Here is a 21,117-nt window from a genome sequence, read left to right on the forward strand (position 1 = left end):
TATATGCGTGTCAATGATAGGGCTTAGATCCTGTGGGGCGTGTGGGGTCATTACAGGTAAACCAGACACTGTGGCCATGGACAAGGAGCAGAAAATGGCAGCAACGTCAGACAGAAGGAACATGAGAAGCTGGAGAAGTACCAGGGACTGAGAGAGGAACTGGAGACGATGTGGAAAGTGTAGGCAAATCCCAGTGGTGATAGGAGCATTCGGCGCCGTCACCCCCCAAAGCCGCAGAAATGACTCCAGCAGATTCCGGGAACAACAGCTGAGCGCGGGGCCTGAAACAGCTGTACTCCAGAGAATGGCTCTTTTTTTTTTTTATATTGCATGGTCAAAATACATTTTGGATACACATTATGTGATTTATGTTTTAGCCTATGGTCCTATGAACAAAAAAAAGGGTAAACATAAAGTGTTTTGTCCATCATTTTCAGTGTTGCCGATCATACAGTATACATACAGTTGTGGAAAAAAGTTTCCGGACACCCTTAAAATTTTACACAATCTCACAATCTCAAATATTATCATGACATATTTGTGGAAAAATCTTTTTAGTGTTTCAAAAGGTGTGGCTGCATTAGACAGATACAAACAAATACAAATTATATTTTTTTGTTTATTGTTTACAAGAAAAACTAAAAAAACTAAATTCTTGACAGTTTAATCTTTATCTTCCTGCGTTAGGTTCCTTGTTTTAGCCATTTTTGTGTCTGAAGAACTTTCAGATGTGCTGGCTTTATATAGACACCAAGCTTGGTAACAAAAATTGTGTCTTTTAATAAATAGAACGACCTTCATCACTGGTAACAAAATGACCCGATACTCAAAATTTCTTATATATTTTTATGGAACCGACCAATTTTAAGTTTTTAATGGCTTTTTTAGGATTTGTTTAGTATTTTGGCTGTGACTGTACTAAAAGAAATTGCACTTGAAGACCTAAGAGTGATTTGTTAATGCAATATTTCGAAAATGCATGGGGTGTCCAAAAACTTTTTTCCACCACTGAATAATATCTCAACATAATCTGGAGTATGTATGAAAGGTAATTTTTGCAGTGTCTTCTTCCTCAGCTCCTTCTTCTTCCTCTTATAAAATATTTTTGTTATTATCAGTATTATTATTGTTGTTATTGTTAGCTGTAGTGTTTAGTAGCAGGAGTATTTTCGCCGTTCACACCCCTTTGATGATGAGCGTTTTGTTTACGGAAGTGGCCAAGTTGTGCCTTCCTATCCCTGGCCTTGGGGCTGCTCATTTAATCCGCATATCATTCTTCAGATACCTCTGGTGTTATATCATCTCCACCATCGTGAGCATTGCATCTGTCGAAGCAAGCTGCTCAGATTCCTCTGTCTCTGTCATCATGTCTCAGAGTCATACAGGCGTTGTACACAAAGACTGAGATGCACGGACACAGGGAAACGGGAATGCAGATAAATGGTTGATTAGATATAGCCTCCCTGCTAGGAAACAAATGTAGTATTTATTTTTATTTATTTATTTATTTTTATTCAATTTATAAAGGACAGTGTGCACTTTCATTAGCTATTCAAAAGAATTAAAAGATGAGTGCACCAGATTTAGCAAGAAAGCTAATTTCCATCTGTAGTCCTTAGATGGAAGAGAGCTAGTGGTTTATTCTGAACACACACACACACACACACACACACACACACACACACACACACACACACACACACACAAAAGCCATGTAACAGGCTGCATTCTAATTCTCAAAAAATTGATGGAATATTGAGGAAACAAAGCTCAGTGATGGCTTAAAAATGTGTTTTGTTTCGTCATCACAGACCCTCATGAAGTCCAATGTGCATTCAATAATCAGTCTCAGTGTCATGTCCGTCCTTGCCCAGTCAACTGAATTGCACGGCATCATATTCCACTGAGTTGCACTGCATCACGAGATCTCGTCTCATGTAGCATATCATGTCATGTCACATTAATGCCCACCACTGTGCTTTATCCTGTTTCAACAAAGAGCAAACGGGCATGCTAAGCCCTACTTTTTCTCTGTATTCACTCTGGTTCCGTTGTGAAGACAAAGGATGAGTGGAGGCCCCCATGTAAATGAGATGAAGTTGTCAATCATGGGGCTCTCTTCACTCGGAGCTCACCCCCTTTTTCTGTGTCTTCCCCTCACGGTTATCAAATCCCTCTTTATATCCTCAGTTTTGAAACAACACATTGGGACAGTTTCACATTGTGCTCCGCGAACAGCACCCGAATCCTTGCTGCCCCACGTCTAATTGGAAGACAGAGAGCTTCTCCTTTCCGTGCATTTATACCACGGAGCCAAGAAAAAAAAAAAAAAATCCTTGCTTTTCTCAGTTTGTGTTTACTAGATTTGCACTGTGCCGTTCATCTGTTTCCTCACCGTCGTTCGTCACTCCTCCCCTGCCCTCTGCAGGCGTCACAGTCAACACCCCTCCTATTAGGCTGAAGCGTGCTGTAGCTGATTGAAAGAGGAGGTGTGAAACTCACAAGTGACATGACAGTGGCAGAGGTTCATCTTGGTGTCATGCAGAAATCATGCCAGTCAAAGAGGCTGAGAGTTTCCTGCCTTCACACCAACACATTAGAGTTAGCAGTGACAGGGGGATGCTGTAAAAGGGTAAGTGACATGATGCAAATGTTAAGTATTGATGTCAGATGATTTGGGTTTCATAGTTTAACATTGTTTTAACATGTGTCATGAGTAGTTTTCACAGTGTGCATGGTTTTGAGGGTAAAATAGATATTTATTTCGCTTTTGAAAACATTGGTTTCCTCCTAATTGTACTGAAATGGCCCTTGTTTACCTAGTTTTATCACTGGTTCTGCCTCTCCATCTGTCTCCTTTTTTTTCACATTGCTGGCAGGCAGCTCAAGGTCGCAGTCTGGTGTGCTGTGGGCCATGGGGTTCTCCCATGAGAAGGCCGTGTGTGTGAGTGTGTGTGTGTGTGTGAGGAGAGTGGTAGATGGAGATTAGCACAACCCCCACGGGGAGGGGATAGTGCACTCGTGGGCTGATAAGAAAATAGGAGAAAGCTTTGGTCCCAGGTGCAGGGAAGAAATCTCATAATAGTGAGAGGCGATTAGAGGGGCAAAATCAATTACTGAGTCCAGTTTGTTAATGAGCATTTCAACTAAGGAAAGAGGAATGGGCCAATCTTCAAATGAGAGACCCCAATACATCCTTGCATGGAGATAGTTTTGTGTTATTTCATCAATATAATGATAATCCAGCTAACTGTGTGAGCTCGACACGTTAACTTCGGTTTTTATCTCCTCATCAGGCGTCGTGGTGTGCAATCACAGTTTGTCGAATGGGTCACAGAGTTGTTTGTTTTCTTTCCTTGAACTTTCTTTACAAGTTTATTAAACCGGAAAAGCCATAAGCAGACATGTCTTGCAGTACTCAGTGGACCGTGCACGAGGTGAGGTTTTGGTTCACACATGGATGGGATCAATTTTATGCAGCGCACACTGTGTGTTTAACGAAATGACTAGCCCTGTCATCTCTGAATAGCCCTGTCATCTTGTCATGTTTTTTTCACGTTCCTGGAAGCCAGCGTGTTTGTTTTCTGACCCCAGTCGGTGGGCCGTGAGGTGTGCATCAGACATTGCATTTGAGCTAGCATACCTGTCAATTACACCACAATCACAACATCCAGCCCACAACCCCCCGACTCACCCTCCACCTTACAACTCAGAGCGGAAGGAATTTGTTGTTTGATTGCGAGTGCTGGCAGAGCGTGTTTCAGCAGGCGGGGATAGGGGTTGTTGTTGGAGTGAATTAATTTGCAGTTGCTCATTCTCAGGCTTGGTGGTGACTGCCTGCTGCCTTCCTCCTCCAAGACAAACCCCGAGGTCACATGTGAAGCCCAGCTGCCTGCCCAAACGCCCCTCAATCTGATCACAGACATGCTGGAGGGATGGGCCATGAAATAATAGTCCAGCACCATAATTTGCTATGATTTTAATCAATATTTACACCTCTCCTCCCATGATGACTGGATATTTTACTCTGGATGTCTCCAACGTTTCACTAGGGTGCGACATCTCATGTTGTTGTTGTGCGGTAAACGGCGTTGCCAAGTGTTGATGTGTTGTCAGGAGGCGTGGAGCAGCGCACGAGCCAATGTGATGCTGTGCCTTGAGAAAAAAGAATCAGGCAAATTGTCTCTCCCAAATATTTGGCAAGCCTGCAAGCATTTTTGACTATTTTAGGAAAATATATTCCCAGTTGTTCATGACTTGGATTGTTGTCAGCAGTGTTTCGGGTTTGAAATGGGAACGAACTTGTCGTGGTGTTTGGTGTCTGACTGGTTTTCTCTGATTTTTGTACACCATCAGATGCAGTTTATGTCTGGAGAATGCAGGCAAAATCAGATTAGAAAGTCAGATTATGCACATAGCAATTCCTGAGTTGAAATCATACAAAAACTCTTTTGCTATTAAGCTTTCAAAATTACAAATAAAGTGAATATTTTTCTTCCTCAGAGTTGATAACATAATGTGTTATTTTACCAACAAAAGAAAGCCTGGCTTTTCCAATGAATTATAAATGCAACTTAACATCTGCTGGTTGCTGGAGACTAAAATTCTCCTGGGTTATTATAGAAACAGTTGGGGGCTAAAACTAATTAATTCACCATACTGTCCTATTTATGTCTTCAGAGGGGGTTTTAAAACCCTGAATAGGCATACATTTTTCAAACATGGGCTGATCCTACACCTTTGGCGATAACGTGGGCATTTGTTTGTACTAAACATTCATGTGTCTGCATCAAGTCGCTGAAAAAGGAGACTTTTATCGTGTGATTTTCCTACTTAAGATAATAAAAGCAACATCAAAAGTCTAAGGAGACCTACTTTGCGTGTGTTGAATAAAATATAGGCTTTTGTCTTTGTTCACAATAGCTTCTGATGACTGATAAGATTTCATGGTAGAGACACGGTGAAGCTGCGGAGAGAAGGCATAATGCAGAACATCTGCCCATCGTCTGAGGAATGCTGGGAATCCGCAGGGGAGTTGAAAAGCAATGGAGATATTGAGTCAGACTGTGGTATTGCTGGAATGTGTACTAATGATGTTTAGGTTTTGTATTGTACTCAATTGCAGGGTCCTCTAGGGCATAGGTAAATATGGTTCATGTTACATAAAAGTGCTGTTTTTGCTTATCATTCTGCTTATCGCCTATTTTGTAGTAATTTCTTAACATGTGATTTTTATTTTGTGGCACATACAAAAGTATACATCATATGAACCAAGCATGCTATACATTTCAGCACAGTGTGGCGTGAGTCAGATTAGATTTAATAATTTCTAATATATATATATATATTTTTATTGGTAGAAAGGGAAATCCTTTATCTGTGGTGTCGTAGTTAAAGGTTCACCTCGTCAGTCTTCGGCTCTGTTGACAGGCTCACCTTTGTTGCATGCAGCAATAACATGTTGAGTTGCTGGCAGGCAAACCGTGGACCGTAGAGCCACATGTTTCAGCAACACCGCTGGCTCCATTCTCTCCCCCTCACTTTAATCTCCCTGTGCCATGAGCAGACCACAGGAACTTCAAAACTTCTGTCCTGTCTTGACAGCCGTGCTGATGCCACTGATAAGGAGAAGACGAGGGGGGAAAAAAAGAGACAGTGTAAGAGTGAAATGACAGTGCAGTATGTGTTTGTTCCTATACACTGTAAAAAAAAAAAAAAAAAAAAAAAATTCAAGGTATAATAAATCAGCCCGAAACCATTCAACTATTTTGTTATGTGGGTTCTTTTCAAAGTCAGAGTGAAAATTTCAGTACAATTAACATCCAAGGATCTGGGACTGGGAGGAACTGTTGTGTATAATTATGTGATACTGTGGTTTGGTATGACTTAGGAGTACTTAGTTTTAAGTGGATGAAACACATTAGACATAGCTATACCATCAGCGAGGTTTATGCCCCCAGAATGAATTAATTTCAAGGTACAAATTATTTCTTATTCGTTATGTGTTACAACTGGGGCACTGAAAAAGCACCACAAAAAGACTTAAATCAACTAAATTCAGCTCAATCTGGGAGCAGTGCTGCTTCGATTTGATTGGATATTTAGATGAATATGTATTTTTTACAGTGTCTCAGATGGCTGCGTGTGTACTCCAGGGTCTGAAGAATGAATCTTGCACAACCTTGAGTCACAATGTAGCTTTCATGAAACTCATATGTTGCACAGCCTAAACAAGAATAGAACAAAACAGAGGCTCAAATGAAAGTGAATGTGCTGAACAGAACACCGTACAACACAGTGGAAAAAAAAAGAGAAATTCCAGCATTCAGGGATTTCTAATTAAGCGAATGGTATCTCTTCCCCTTAGGTACTGCAATTCCTTTGTGAGTCGGGTCATGAACCCTGTCAATCTCAAACTCCTTCACTCTTCCTGCTGAAGTGACTGGTGAAAAGAGTGGGAAATTATCTTTCTTATTGCTCTGTAAGTCAGCCAAAAACAAACAGTGATATCCTCTCCGCTTCTTGCTGGAGGAGTTGGCATTGAATTACTCAGTCTGCTGAGGATCTTCATCCGTGCCTTGGTATGCCTGCCATCCCTGGCAGTTTACTTTGGCAGTCTCTCCAGGTCCCCCTGGTCCTGTCCTGACATTGCTGTCATAGCGAGCTCAGCTTGTGGGAAGACGTTCACCACCAGCAGAGTAAAATCCAATCAGCCTCGTCTTGTGCCAGCTGAATTTAACACAGATCTGTACCGCTGTTGCTGCCACAGAAGTTACAGTCACTGGCATGAGTGGATATTTCGACCTCCTTGAATGAAGAGAATAAAATGTCAAGCACACACCCTGCGTGGGTTTGAGTGTTGCTTTTATGCAATATTTCCTCTACATTCACAGTGAGGTAAATATGCAAAATTAACAACCTGCCTCAATTTGCCTCAACAAGCAAAAACCTGCATTGGCCCAAGGATTTTTTTTACAGAATCAAGTGGCCAAATATAAAAGATTTTAGAGCCACAACCTACATGAGAACCAAAACTAGAACTGAAAGCGATATGGAACAATCCCCCAAAAAACAACTACAGCCACTGCTGCAAAACAGCTTAAGAGGAAACACTGCTTTTATGACGCATTTAGGAAAATGCAACATAAATGTGGATTTGGCTTCAACTCAAGAGCTTGTTTTCTGTCCAAAGTAGAGTTGCCATGGGCACTGAAATCCTTTCAAGTTTGTGGACTTGAGAAAAACAAAACAAGGCCTCCAAATGAAGCTTTGAATATCCTTTTTTCATTAAAATCCAAAACTCATCAATATGCCTCACCTCCTTGAACTCCTGTCCACCTTTGGATCTTATATTCTGTGGAAATCCCAGTGACAGATATTTGCGTTGGTACAGGAGCAGTGTTCGTTTTTTAAATGATGCCTAAATTGGTGTGATGTTTCTCTGTAAAGCATTCTTAGTTAGTGAATTTGGTGTTTGAGTAAGTATGGCAACCCTATAAAAACGTCCAGAGGTGACAAGAAAGAATCTTTGAAGGTCAAATTGTCTTTTCGGCTGCGGTGGCGATGAGGGTCCTCGTTTGTCTTTACAGTGGGTCGCACTGGAATGAGGATGACTGCGGCGCACGCAGAGAGCTCGGTGTAAAGTGCCCACTCGTATTGCACAAAGATTGTGTTCTCTTTTTGTCCTCCTTCCAAGTCCAGGTGCCAGTTCTCTGTCCTGTCCCCCGTGGAGGCACAGTCATCATCCTTTCCGTGCACTGACACAAACAAGGCTGCTGTGTTTTGTTTTCAGCAGTATTTACTACCAGCCTGTCAGGATATCCAGCTGTGTTTGAGCAGGACTGTTCTCGGCTGAACAGTTCACCTCACAGCCACGACACACTGGGCAGAAAAAGGCAGCCATTCATTAAATGCAGCCATTTGTCCAGTTTGGTCCTCCAAACACTTCCTTAATGTTTTTTGTACCATAAGAGCAGAGACAGAGACGCATTCTTTCTCTCTCTCTCTCTCTCTCCCACTCTCTTTCTCACCTTTACACGCAATGTGAACACACGCCTGCAAACTTTTATTGTGCTTCCCAAGCGGTGTCAGTAAGACCACAACACACTCAACCAATGTGCACAGAGCCTCTTAATGAACCGATTTCACCCAGGCCTCTCTAAATTTTAGATTAGATTAGACTAAATTAGATTAGACTTACCTTTATTGATTCCCCCGAGGGGGAAATTCAAATGACACAGCAACAACAACGATAGTTAACATCAAAGTTAACATCAAAGCAATAAATTAACGTCAAGGCAAGAATTTTTTTCCCTATGTCCGCAAAGTCCAGAGAGTCTTAGGGGACATAGGGAAAAAATGGAATAGTAACTCCTGTAGGGTCTATAGGGGCATAGGAATAATAATAAGTGTGTATATAGTATATTATGTACATGTGCAAGGGTTGTGTGCATGTACTGTATGTATAAACCCAGTTTCTGCTTTTCAGTCACAACTCTGATCAACGCGTCGCCTTTTAGTTACGTCGTCCTTGTGTGACCTCTTCATATAAGCATCCAGGAAACAAAGGAAATGCAAACACAGATACCCACCAAGGACATCAGGAATGTCATTCATTTTGAACAAAGGCTCAGGAAACGTCAAATCCTTGCAAACTCATGTGCACATACGCCTTATCTCGCCGGGTTGACATTATTTCCATGCTGCGTGGCTGCTGTGAGTGATGGCCATGGTTTCAAGTATTTTGTGAATGAGAGAAGTCATTCAGTGTTCAATTTCTCCCCCTGGCTAGAGGTCAAGCAGAGTCCATTTGCTGATTTGTGGCCGTGCGGCTTCACCCGGAGAGACAAGGAGTCCCACCACTGAATGAATGAATGAACCTGTGAATGGATGAACAAATCCTTCCATGATGTAAAGTCAAGGACAGCTCACAGGGTGTGAACTGAAGAGTTCCCATGTTGCAACACTCCTCTGCTACCAGGGAGCCACGAAGCAACATAAACAACACTGCCCCAGCCAATGAGCACGCAGCAGCTCTGGCTTGCCCCTTGTATGTTTGTGTGTGTGAGCACATGTGTGTTTACCTTTCATGCTCATCTCTCACTTTCACTATCATCTACTGCTGGTTACCCACAAACCCTAGGACAGGACTTTTTTAACCTCACACTGAACCACTAAAGCACTAGAGTTTGTTAAGAAATGCTTTGCCTCCTCTTTCCAAGTCGAAAGGGAATTGGGTTCATGATTTTGTTTTTGCTTGTCACTTAGAAATCACCGGTAGCTTCTGTCTGACATTTAACTGTGACTAGCACAGAGCAAAACATATATTAGAAACTCCAAAAATATGACAATATCACAGGACTAACTCAGTGATTCCATTTAGAAATAAATAGCAATAAAAGATAGTAATAAAGAATAAGGCTATTTTACCCTCTGCACCTTAGAATTTGACAGCTTCTGTCTTTGGGTTATACATTTCATTCCACGGTTTTCTTTTGAAATATTGACCAGATATTGATTAGACATCAGTGAGAGAGTACTTTGCTTTTTCACAATGACATCATACGCTTATTTCCCCCAAGCAATGTCAAATCAAAACTTTAGGCACGCCGCTTTTGGTTTCATTTTGCATTAAATACTCCCATTTCGAATTCTCTCCATATTCAACGTTAATGTCCTATCACGTTCACAGTTAATCACCAGATTAACTCTTTGCTAACAAGCTCAGTTGCTGCTGTTGCTGTTTGTTTTCACTGTTTACCATTATGTCACCTTGTTCTCTTTGCCTAATGATCAATATAATTAGTAATATATAGCTAATTTAATTCAGTTTTACTTGGATTTCTCCTTGTTTGATCCACATTATGTCATTATTAATTGCTTGAGAATCTCATCAACCCTTCTAGGCTTTTTTTTTTTTTTTTTTTTTAATTATCTCACCTGTACAACACACATATAATGTTCTTACTTAAATCTTGTTTGTGCTTTGTAGTGAGGATAGATCAATAATTATAACAATTCACAATCATAATAACAAATTAAAGTCAGTCGGTCCCTTTAATGTGGATCCAGGAAACCCACTCTACCTTGTTCTCGTACTTTGCAAACTTCTGCTCCTCTCTTTGCCGCCCCCCCGTCTCCCTTTCTCCTCCCCTTTCCATCTTCCCACAAGTACACAGTCTCCTTGCTCTTACGCATATTCTGAATGGTTCAGTCACTGCTGGCTGAGGACTCTAGCAGCCCCCAGGGACGCACAGGGGAACAGTTGTGATGACAAACTTGCCTTTCAGTGGAGAAGCTGATTCACATGCCTGTGGGGACATAAGTGTGGCTCTGCCAGGATCTGTCCTACCCTGTGTGTCTCTCCTCGTACAGGAACTCGCCTCCCAGCCTCACTACTGGTGTTTTGCCATGATCTCAGTGACACTGTTTGGACAACACAGACGACTCTTTCCCACTCAGCAGGTGAGACTTTTATTTAGGTTTTCTGTTTTTGTAAATAAAACTCTCTTTAAATGCTAAATGACAACCTGTAGGTGCTTGGAGAAACCGGTGATACTGAAGCTCTGATATTGTCATTATTTGTTTTAGATTCATTCCAGCAATATCAATAGAGTGAATACTATCAAAGCCATGTTGAGAGCAATGTGCTGCAGGTTGGCTGTACATATGGAGACTTTAATTCTGCGTTGTTTAAAATACTGTGTGTTTTTCAAGGGTAAATAAGCTGTGGTGGTTGTTGTTTCCAGTCAGCACTTGCAGCTCATTTTCACTGTGTGACTTCCTCCCTCACTTTGAATCTACTCTGCATTCATCTGAGAATAATGCAACCCTCTTTTCATGGCGTTCAAGGAGCTCTTACACTCCTGTGCAATTGCGTTCAATTACGTCCGGCAATATGGACCGATTTAACATTGTGCTCACCTCCTTATAGATTCATGCGGGTGTGTGTACAACTGCTAATGCATATGAAAGACTCTCCATCATCGTGCATGAATTTACAATTATCCTTTAAAGCATTTCATTTTGTCCTTGTCTCAGGAGGTTTTATCTGCGTGTGCTAGAGGCAAATGAGTGTGTTTAAGTGTGTATATTGTGTGTTTATGTGTGTGTGTTTGTGCGTGCATGTGTGGGTGTGTGTGAAGTGTCTCAAGGCCACAGTGAGGGCTTTGCCAACTGCAACTTTCTCAAAAACATAGACTAACGCGTGTAGAAAATTACACAGGTTTCCCCAGCTGAGTTGTGCATCTAATGAATAGGCTGAATAACACAGATTATGTGTTTTGTTTTAGATCAAATAAAATCCATTTTGAAAAGGCTAAGCAGGTCATGTGCTAGTGATATTTATTTGGGAAGTTTCCTGGTCTAATTAGAGTGTCACCCTGGTTGAGGGTTTCTGCTGTGGAAAATGCAAGTCTTTGTAGTTGGACAAAGTGATAATTCTCCGTAGTGACATAATAATGTAGCTCCCTTTGTTTTTCCATGTGTAGCTCAGATGCCTCGGACAGGCCAAGGTGTGTTTTAAAGAAGGGCTTTAATGAAGGGGTGAGTGGGATGTTAACCACAGTCAACCTGGGACATCTTCTGCTCTGATGAATGGTGTAGTGGATAGTAAATCACCTACTGGGGAAGAGCAGTCGGATTCCTCTGCGCAGTGATGTCACCACAACCGTGTGTGAAACAGATCCAGACTTGAACAGCCCAGCCTGAGCCAGATGTTCAATTTCACAGCAAGCTCTGCGCTGGATGGCACGTAATCAGAGCTGTGCTGCGTTTAATAGCTTCCTTCAAACTCGGTCGGCGTGCTGTCACGTTGGTAGTCGCAGGACAGAAGCAAACGGAAGCACTTGCTTGCGTATGTATGGTCTGTCTTGTTGTAAATGTATTTTGATCTTTGTAACTAAACCTTACGTCTCTGAGTTTGTCAAAGCGGGTTTGCATTCCATTCATACATTTTGTCTTTGTGTTCATTTCAGGTAATCTGCAGTTTGATTTGACTGAACGAAGCTTCACCACTTCTCACCTGGGATTAAAAAATGGCCAGCCAATACATCAAGCACAAGTACTTAAGGATATGTTTTGAATTATGACGAACTGTGAAACAGGAAAATAATGGAGATACCACCCATGGTGACTTTGGAGGGATGTCAGCCTCCGTCAGTGTCGGTGTCGCCTGCCATCACCTTTTCAACACAGGATTCTTCCTCTGAAAGCTCCTCTTCCTCCTACCGCTCACCAGAGCACAGAGGGGATGATCGTCTCTCCGGAGCCCGAAGCTGTGAGGCGCTGAAGCCAGATCAGGACAGACTCCAGCTGGAGAATAATTCTGGTGGAGTCAGTTACAACAACAATGAACTTATGGAGCCTGGCCGAGTGTCCCGGGAATCCCCCGAGGATCTGTCCCGAGAACTACGTCTACTGGTTTCAGGTCAGTTTCATGAACCAGGTGTAACATCCTCATCACCTACATCAGCTGAGGACTGCGGTGGCCATTTTCCAGTTTCTGCCCCTGTCACGGACGGACAGTCGGACCAGAACTGTTTCGCTGCTAAAATATCTAATGCAGAAGATGTGAACTTTGGATATGTGCCATATAGGAAGACAGAGTTCTCAGGCCATCATAAGCTAGAGCTAATGTCAAATGGTCGTTGCATCAGGCCTATGGCAAAGGACTTGTCTGCCATCCTCACTGTGACTCCCAAACCAGACTCTACCGATCCCGTCCCCCCCTCTGAGGCCATCCATTCAGGCCAGAGAGCCCTGGATCTGCCCCGCATTGTAAAGCACAAGCCCAGCTCCATCACCTTCTCAGACTACACCTGTCCATCCGGCACCAACCAGCGCGACTTGGTCAACGAGAGCTCCGACGATGGGGAGTCCCCGCACGAGCATGACGGTGACGACGATGGTGACGATGACGACGACGATGATGATGATGATGATGATGATGATGATGATGATGATGAAAATGTGTTCCCAGAGCTGCCTCAGTGCAAAGAGGTCCTTGTCAGTCACAGACACAGAGGCATGGGCAAAGACAAACTGAGGAGGAGAGGCAGCTCGAGTCCCCAGAAAGCCGAGAGCCCTCACATCTCCAGCAGCTGTGGATATGAGGCTGAAGGGGAGGGCAGCAGCAGGGAGGTATGCTGCGACTCATTTTATAAAATCACCAGCAGTTAATGGATGATGTCTTTCCATATCAGTGACACATGCCTAACTATTAACCCTGCTATTATCTTGATCTTGATATTCAGTGACTTTTCAAAATTTAATATGCACAGCTTTGTGAACATAAAATCAACACGATGATATGTCCTCAATGTCCTGTACACATTTGGTATCCAGAGGTTTTTCTCTGGGGTCAGTTTGACAGTTTAGCTGTATAAAACAACAAGAAACATCAACATTTACCACATTTTTTTTTTTACATGCAGTATAATGCTCAAAAACTTGCCTCTGCTTTAGGGGCCTAACCAAACTTAACCACCCCTGTAGCTGTGTGAGAACCACTGAGAGTTCATGTGAGGTAAAAATTAGAGGTAAAAACATGATTCTCACAAGAACTGATATGTATAAGGGGGATGATTTGGGAATATTATGTTTTATTTAAAGGGCTGATTACTTTGTTTTATTGAAAGGGCTGATTTCATCTTCAGCAAAACACATAAAGTACCCACCACATGAACTTGGGTAACAATTTAAATTTTTATTGAAGTCAAATTGACCCCAAGGGTAAAAAATATTAGTAAATTTGAGGGTAACAGGAAGGTTAACTTTAGGAAATTAGTGGAGATACCTGGAAGAACATATCCAGAAAGTTTATATTCAAAAGAAGGCAAACTGCTCACACCACTTTTTTTAAAAACACCGTAATATTAAATATCTTCATTTGCCTGGTAAACACAGATGTCAGTATTACACCCTGAGATAATGCAGCTGTACGTGGCCTAAGTGTGTAGGAGTGCACCGACTTCACATTTTTTCTGGTGAAACGTGGATCCAGAAAGAATGCAAACAGCTTCTGCTCTCTCTCCGCTGTCTCTCAGCAGGCAGTAATGTTTTGACAGTGAGTTTGTTGCGGGGCGTATGAGCGCTGAACTTAGCCTTCCTCCTCTCGAACAAGTCAAGGCAGATTTGTGTCTTCTCTTCTCACAACCTTTACTCTGACCTTGGTAGTAACCATCTTCTGACCTCATCCGTGCTCTTTATTGCCCTTTTAAAAGGCTCATACCGACGTTCATAAATGCTTTGGATATGCTGACCATTACAAGCAGAGGGTACACATCTAATGGCACATGACTGTCGTGTTTCTCCAAACAGCCTGCAGCAGATAATAGCTTACAGTAAAACAAGGCAGAGAACGTGGCTGGTGTGTAATGTTTGCTTTACAGGCTGAATGACAAAACGGTTTGAATGGGTTGTTTCGGAAAACAGAAGAGGAATGCAGGGAATCCAGGGAACCGGCTGTAAATAGCGTTTAGGACAGAAGGTCATCACTTGTCAAGCAGTCACATCAGAACTTATGGTATCAAATGTTGTTACTGCAAAGTCTTGAGTCTTAAGCGAGTCTAAATATATTTCCTTTATCAATCAAAAAGAGATTGTGCTGACATTGTTACACTGGAATACAAATGGTATGAGATGAGAGCAAACAAATTGCTTCTCTCAACTAAGTCACACTTGAGTGGGTGTGTTATCTATTTATTTATTTATTTTGTTTTTGTTGTTGTTGTTGATACCAAAGTGTATGCATATGTCTTCCAATTGGTGAAACTACTAGTCCAGTAATTTTAGGCCAAAATTGGGGTCAACCTAGGACAAATTGCAAGAGAAGCAAACTCAATTGATTTTAGATCCTCAGTTTGTCCTGAGTGAGGGAAAAAAAGTCCCAAGAAATCCCATTGGTGGAAAGTTTTGAAAATCACCTATTTATGACCACATATTACCAAAAAACACTGTTTTTAACACACAGGGGAAAGGGGTTCAAAATGTTACTTTCAGATGTCACTATAAAAATTCACAAGTTGATTACACACACAAAGACAAGAAAAAAAGTCAATTACAAGTTTTTTGAATTATTCTGTTTGCACATGCATATCACACATTATCTGATTTGATATGTGCTAATATGGAATATAAGGAATAAATGCCAGAAGAGACATTTAAACAGTAAATTAAAAGGTTACTATATATACAGTAACCTTGAATTAAAAGGTTAATGTATAACAGTGAATTAAAAGGTTACTATATATATAGTAACCTTCAAATTCACTGTTTAAATATCTGTTCTGGCATTTATTCCTTATATTCCTTATTAGCGCATATCAAATCAGAGAATGTGTGATATGCATGTGTAAACAGAATAATTCAAAAAACTTGTAATTGACTTTTTTTCTTGTCTTTGTGTGTGTAATCAACTTGTGAATTTTTATAGTAATATCTGAAAGTAAAATTTTGAACCCCTTTCCCCTGTGTGTTAAAAACAGTGTTGTTTTGGTAATATGTGGTCATAAATAGGTGATTTTCAAAACTTTCCACCAACGGGATTTCATGGGACTTTTTTCCCCTCACTCAGGACAAACTGAGGATACAAAATCAGTTGAGTTTGCTTCTCTTGCATTTTGTCCTAGGTTTTTTCATAAAATGACTGGACTACACTGAAAGAGAGGGATGTTATCTGAGAAGTACAGGAGTGTAGTTTTTAAAATGAGCCATATGAGGGCACTATCTGCATAGGGTTTCCAAGTTTGTGACTTCTCACTACTCTCCCTCTGCATGCATCATTTGGCTCGGCTATGACTGCATGAGTTTAAAAAAACAACTACCCATGTCCATGCCTGTGCTGTCTGTTCTGCGGTTATGTGACTGGATTTAGCTGGTGTTTTGGTGTCATCGACTGTCAAGAGACTAATTTATTCCGTGGAGCAGCCAGGTAGTGGGTGCCCTTTCGCATGACCGGCGGCTACATTTTGATACCTCCATGGTGATCTCTGGCTCTCTCTGTGGGTGGCGTAGACTAGGCACCGAGCCCAGAGCGCAGACACTTAACTCCTCATTTCCATGTCAAAGACGCTGTGTTGTGGTTCACAATGTGGCCAATTTGCGCTGATAAAGTTATAGTCAGCTCACATTTTGTTTTCCCCAGAAGATAACATTAATGCATTTATCTAGAGGATTGACTCATACCATCCCAGTTGCCATGGTGTGAGAGCTTCACACAATCGCTGGGGCCGCACCGGGGGAAAGACGTGAGGAGATGAATCACGGGCACTGTCTCACTTGAGCGTCAAGGCTTCTCTGGAATTTTGTCTTGTTCTGTGTGGAAGTGCCCACATTCCTAACCAGCACCTTGTGGGGATGTCACTGAAAAGAGACAGCGTGAATGTGTTCCAGATTTGGCTTGAACATGTGCCAGAATGGGGCATCTGTTTCCTGCATTTGTGTTTGCCTGACTCTAGGGTTAATTAGGATTGTAACTTGCAAGACCTTCAGCGTATTCCCCTCTCCTTATTTTATGGGCTACATAATACATTTTCATCCATTTTGCTGCAGGGTATAAAGAATGTAACTTTTTTTTTTCTATTCCCCAGCTTGCTTTGAAGATTACTGGAAGGGGAATGCTACTAAATTTCAGTGTTGAAAGGTGTAACTTTCTGTGATACCCTCTTGACTTCTTCAGGAGATATTTCCTATTAATTTGCCCCCCTCTGCAAGGACATCATAGCATTGTGGCCGGCTACAAAACAAGACAGAAGCCTTTAGTCAGGTTCTTGCTCAGGGATGTTTTAGCAGGATGGATGACTGCTGTCACAAGGGCCTTTCAGAGGATGGATAATCTTCATTCTTACCCTACAACAGCTTGGTCTTTACATGTCTTCCTTAATTAGAAATAAAATAGCTTGTCCCTCTCCAATTTAGTGATGTCACCTTGAAGAACCCAGAGGATCAAGGTTTATTTTCCTCCTCAGAGCTGGTACCACTGCTCTAATATAAAACTCCCATGGATAGAGAAGTTTGAGCAAAGTCATTCCTCTATCCCCCAGTCCTGGGGTTGCTCCAGGCTGTGTGCTAGCATGACATTACAGATTAGAGACTGGGATTTCCATGTTAGATAACAATAGATCCAAAATATGAAGTGGGTGGTTTGCCCCTTTAAAAAGGTCCTTTGGCATGTCTTAAGCAGCCACAGTGGGATTGTGCTGCCTAAACACATACTGACCCTGTGTGGAGCATGCTGTGTTGGCTGGTCAGCACCAGGCTTGGCAGACACAGCAGAGAGGGGCAGCTCTCTTTTTTGCTCTCCGTGACCCCGGGCCCTCCCTCAGGCCTCAGACACCCTGAAAGGTCAGAAGGGGATTGGCCAGATTTAGGTCATTCCTTGGGGATTGAGTGAAAAGAGGCACTTTCGCCTGGTGTTGGGTCAATCAGCTGACCCTGGGTGGTCAGCAGAGGGAGTGGACTGTCTGGTGTCTGTGCCAGTAATTCCTCATGACTTAGGGGGCTAAAACTGAATATCAGTGTGTCAATCCCCTTAGTCTTTGCCATAGGTGAGAGGTACAACTCCATGGAGAATGATTTGCAGAGTGTTGAAGTTGCTGCTCTCTTTTTTGCAGCTTTTATAGAGTTGTTTATGTTCATATGCAAAATTTTTTGGGTTATCTTCATTTTAAAATTCACACAATGGCATGTATATCCAGACTCTCATGATCTTGTATATTTAATGGTATTTCCCTTAAACTGGTGTTGAAAGCAAAAAATCAAGCATTGGCCCTTCATTGTGACCACTTTGTAGATGTCCTCAACCCATTCGTATTTTAGATTGAATTTCTCTTCTCTGCCTATTTTTTCAGCCCATTGACAACTCTGAAACTAGGAGACAGGTTTCCCATTTGTTTTAGCTGCTATTCACCCAGAAAGGGTCCTCATAGAGCACAAAAGAGCTTAAGTGGATCGGACCTTAGCGTTTCTACATTCCAAAGGCTTATCGGAGCCCCTCTGATGGGGACCACACCCTTTCCAAGATATCTGGTGAGGAACCCACCGGGACAATCCTTTCTTTTTTTTTTTTTTTTTAGTGATGACACCCTTCAATGGACTGATTGTGTATGGAGAGAAGCAGAACTGCGTTGCTGTGTGGAGAAACGATTTGATTCAGAAGTGACCGGCCATTCTCAGGGCTCAGTCAATGTTTTCAGATTTAATTCCAGGAAATGAATGAATAGTTTTTGTTGTTCTGTGTCTGTTTTGGCCCAAAACACTCACACGCACACACTGACTTGCCGATAGTGGACCATTGCATTTTTTCATGACTTCTGCTTCTGTTGCGTGTCTTCTGACACTCGTACTTGTTTTAGCTTCAGGAGTGAATTGAATGAACGTGTTGTGCCAGCACCGGCTGATTTACGACTGGATTATGAACAGCAGACAAGAAATTTGGAGGAAATGCTTGATTCTGACCTCAGTTGCTTCTTCACGAAATCAGCTTTCTCCCAGCTGAGAAACATCGCCAAAGTTAGACCTTTTCTTGCTTTGTCAGATGCTGAAAAACTCACACATGCCTTCAAATGAGGAGGCTAGATTATTGAAATGCTCTTTTCCTTGGCCTCTCTAAGAAATCAATACACCAATTTACAACTTGTTCAAAATGCAGCTGCTTGAATTCTCACCACAACCAAGAAAACACCGACCTGCCTGTATTGGCTGCCCTTCAGCGCTAGGATTGTTTTAAAATTTTTTGCCAGTAACTTCGCTGATCCTTTAACCTCCTGCTGTACATGAGCCAGTGTGGAGCCCGAGATCTGCAGCCCAGGCAGACCTTCCTTAATGCGCTGAAGTTTAGGCTGAAAACTGAGGACGATTAGGGCTGTTATGCTTTGGAGGTCAGCCATCCCTCTCAAAACGTATTATTTTAAAACTGGTGCCTCTATAATGTTTTGTTCAAAGTCAGTGATTTATTAATGCTCTTAATTATTTTATGTCCTGCTGCTTGTTTTTTTTAAATCCTGCTTCCCTTTTATTCTATTATTCTCTTATTCCACTGTTGCTTTGTTTTGTTTTTGTTTTGTTTTTTTCATTCCTTTCCTCTTCTTTTATCCGTAATGTAGCTTTGCAAGCTCTGTTTTGAAAACCGCTGTAAAAATAAAGGTCATTATTATTCCAACTGCAATCAAGACGTCTAAGGATGCAATGGTTCAGTGCTCACTTCCTCATTGAGATCTTGAGATGGTCACAAAGGGCTTTTTGAAGCAGGTGGTCTTTTCAGATGTCTTCAGTGGATGATGATCACCTCTGGGCTTTTACACAAACTATGGAAATCCTGTCCCTCCAGCTCATCTTCAAACTAAAACTGAAACACTGAAAGTGAAAGGATATAGCTAGATAAAGATAGCGACCTTACAGTATCCATGTTTGACATTTATTGTGAGATTAATAGATACTGTAAATGAAACATTGTTCCTTAGCCATTTGATCAGTTTAGTATATTGATGGCATCTAGTGTGGACAGCAAATCAAGAATTTCATTAGATAACTTGCTTCCCCATGCATATAACAATAAATCCTTTGAATCTTTTAATGTTTGAATATTGAATCTTGAGTGAATTCCTCATTGCCAGGTATTACCTTGGCCTCCGCAGCTGACAAGCAAACTGAACAAACTTCCTGTGGCAGTCATACCCCAGGAGGACCTTCCTGGGACTGATAGGAATTGATGATGTGCCATGTTGAAGATTTTTTTTAACAATCCACAAAAGGAATGGAGAGGATTTCATTTTGCTCACAGCTTTTTGTCGGCCCTACTCATTGTTGTGTTGCCATCTGAGCCCTAGGAGGGCTCAGATGGCAGATCAACGATGTTAAATTATGCCTTGGTGACTGAGGTGCATCCTGCTGATTTATGAGGCTGAACCTCCAGGTCCTCAAACACAGCTCGTGTCTGTGTGAGGACGGTCTATTTATATACCCTGGGTGTCTGGGGAGTAGTGAAAGCCAGTGGCAGGGAATTCCATCATACTCTGTAGGGCACACATGTCTGGAGTCCTCCTCATTTGCTCTTTCACCCTGGGAAGTGGCTGAAGAGATCGCATTTCCATGTGTGGCAGCAGTGTACTCTGCCGCGGTGGTGGCTGCAATTTACAAGATACTTTTTTGGGTTTGCCTGTAACTCTTGTTTGAGTTTAGGGCAGTGTGGTAAATCAACAGCTGCTGTCAAGTTACTCAAAAACTCATAGGTGTTGAAAAAGCCGGGCTGGGACAACGACAGGCAGTCACATTTCATAAAAGATTGGCTACTCAGGAATTTGCTTTTACTCGTGACTTCAGTTACTTTTGTTAGGCATATTAAACACAGGCTTTGAACAAATTTGAATTTTTAATTTTGAAACATTATCCAGAGTGTGACAGGATTCTGCAGAGTGTTTTATGACTTGGTCTGTATCTAAGGCACAAGACAAAGTTCAGCTGAAGGATATGACTAAGACAACAAGCAGATTTGATGAAGTGTCGGCAGCTCAACTTGACACTGACCTCATACTCAATAAGGTCTGATCACTGCTGTGTGTGTGTGTGTGTGTGTGTGTGTGTGTGTGTACACAGAGTGTGTCTTTGTGCATGTACATATATGGGTGAGTAGGTGTGGTTGATGTGAGTGTAAATGAGTACGTGTGAGTTAAGCTCTGAGTACATTGTTGTTGTGTTTCCGTTACTGTGATATTATTTTTCTCTGTCATACACTGAACTAATAGAAATACCCAGCAAAGAATATTAAATTTAGAGTGCAATTTTAGAGTGCAAATGCAGTTTCGGTGTGATTTGGTGAGGTTTCCAGTCTGCTGTGATCTTCTCTACCTCCGGCACCCCAGTACAATGGGGTCCTATTTCCTGCTGAAGAACGCAAACTGTATCCATCCACCCCCAGTTACTGCTACTAGCACCGCTGCTGTAGTCCATGTAGGCGGATAGATACAGTTTGCTGCTGACTGTCGACAGGAAATTGTTCCCAGCAAACTGCACTGGGGAAAATATCTTTATTTGTATTTTGGGTGAACTGTTTCCTTTTTTGCTCATATTTTCTCAAAGTAAGCAATCATATCTTTGAACTCTAATATCATTTTCCCTACT

At 41.9% G+C, this 21,117-nt stretch overlaps 1 protein-coding gene across 1 annotated transcript in view; it reads left to right on the forward strand.

The window, feature by feature from the left end:
* The first annotated feature begins 12,450 nt into the window (after positions 1-12,450).
* Positions 12,451-21,117, forward strand: part of stard13b (StAR related lipid transfer domain containing 13b) — a 69,032-nt gene continuing 60,365 nt past the window's right edge. The window contains exon 1 of the mRNA XM_030067260.1: positions 12,451-13,140. Within this exon, the coding sequence (XP_029923120.1) occupies positions 12,634-13,140 (507 nt within the window). The 5' untranslated portion in view covers positions 12,451-12,633. The remainder of the gene's footprint in view (positions 13,141-21,117) is intronic.

Source organism: Myripristis murdjan, chromosome 13 (genome assembly GCF_902150065.1).
Source record: "Myripristis murdjan chromosome 13, fMyrMur1.1, whole genome shotgun sequence".
Taxonomy (NCBI): domain Eukaryota; kingdom Metazoa; phylum Chordata; class Actinopteri; order Holocentriformes; family Holocentridae; genus Myripristis; species Myripristis murdjan.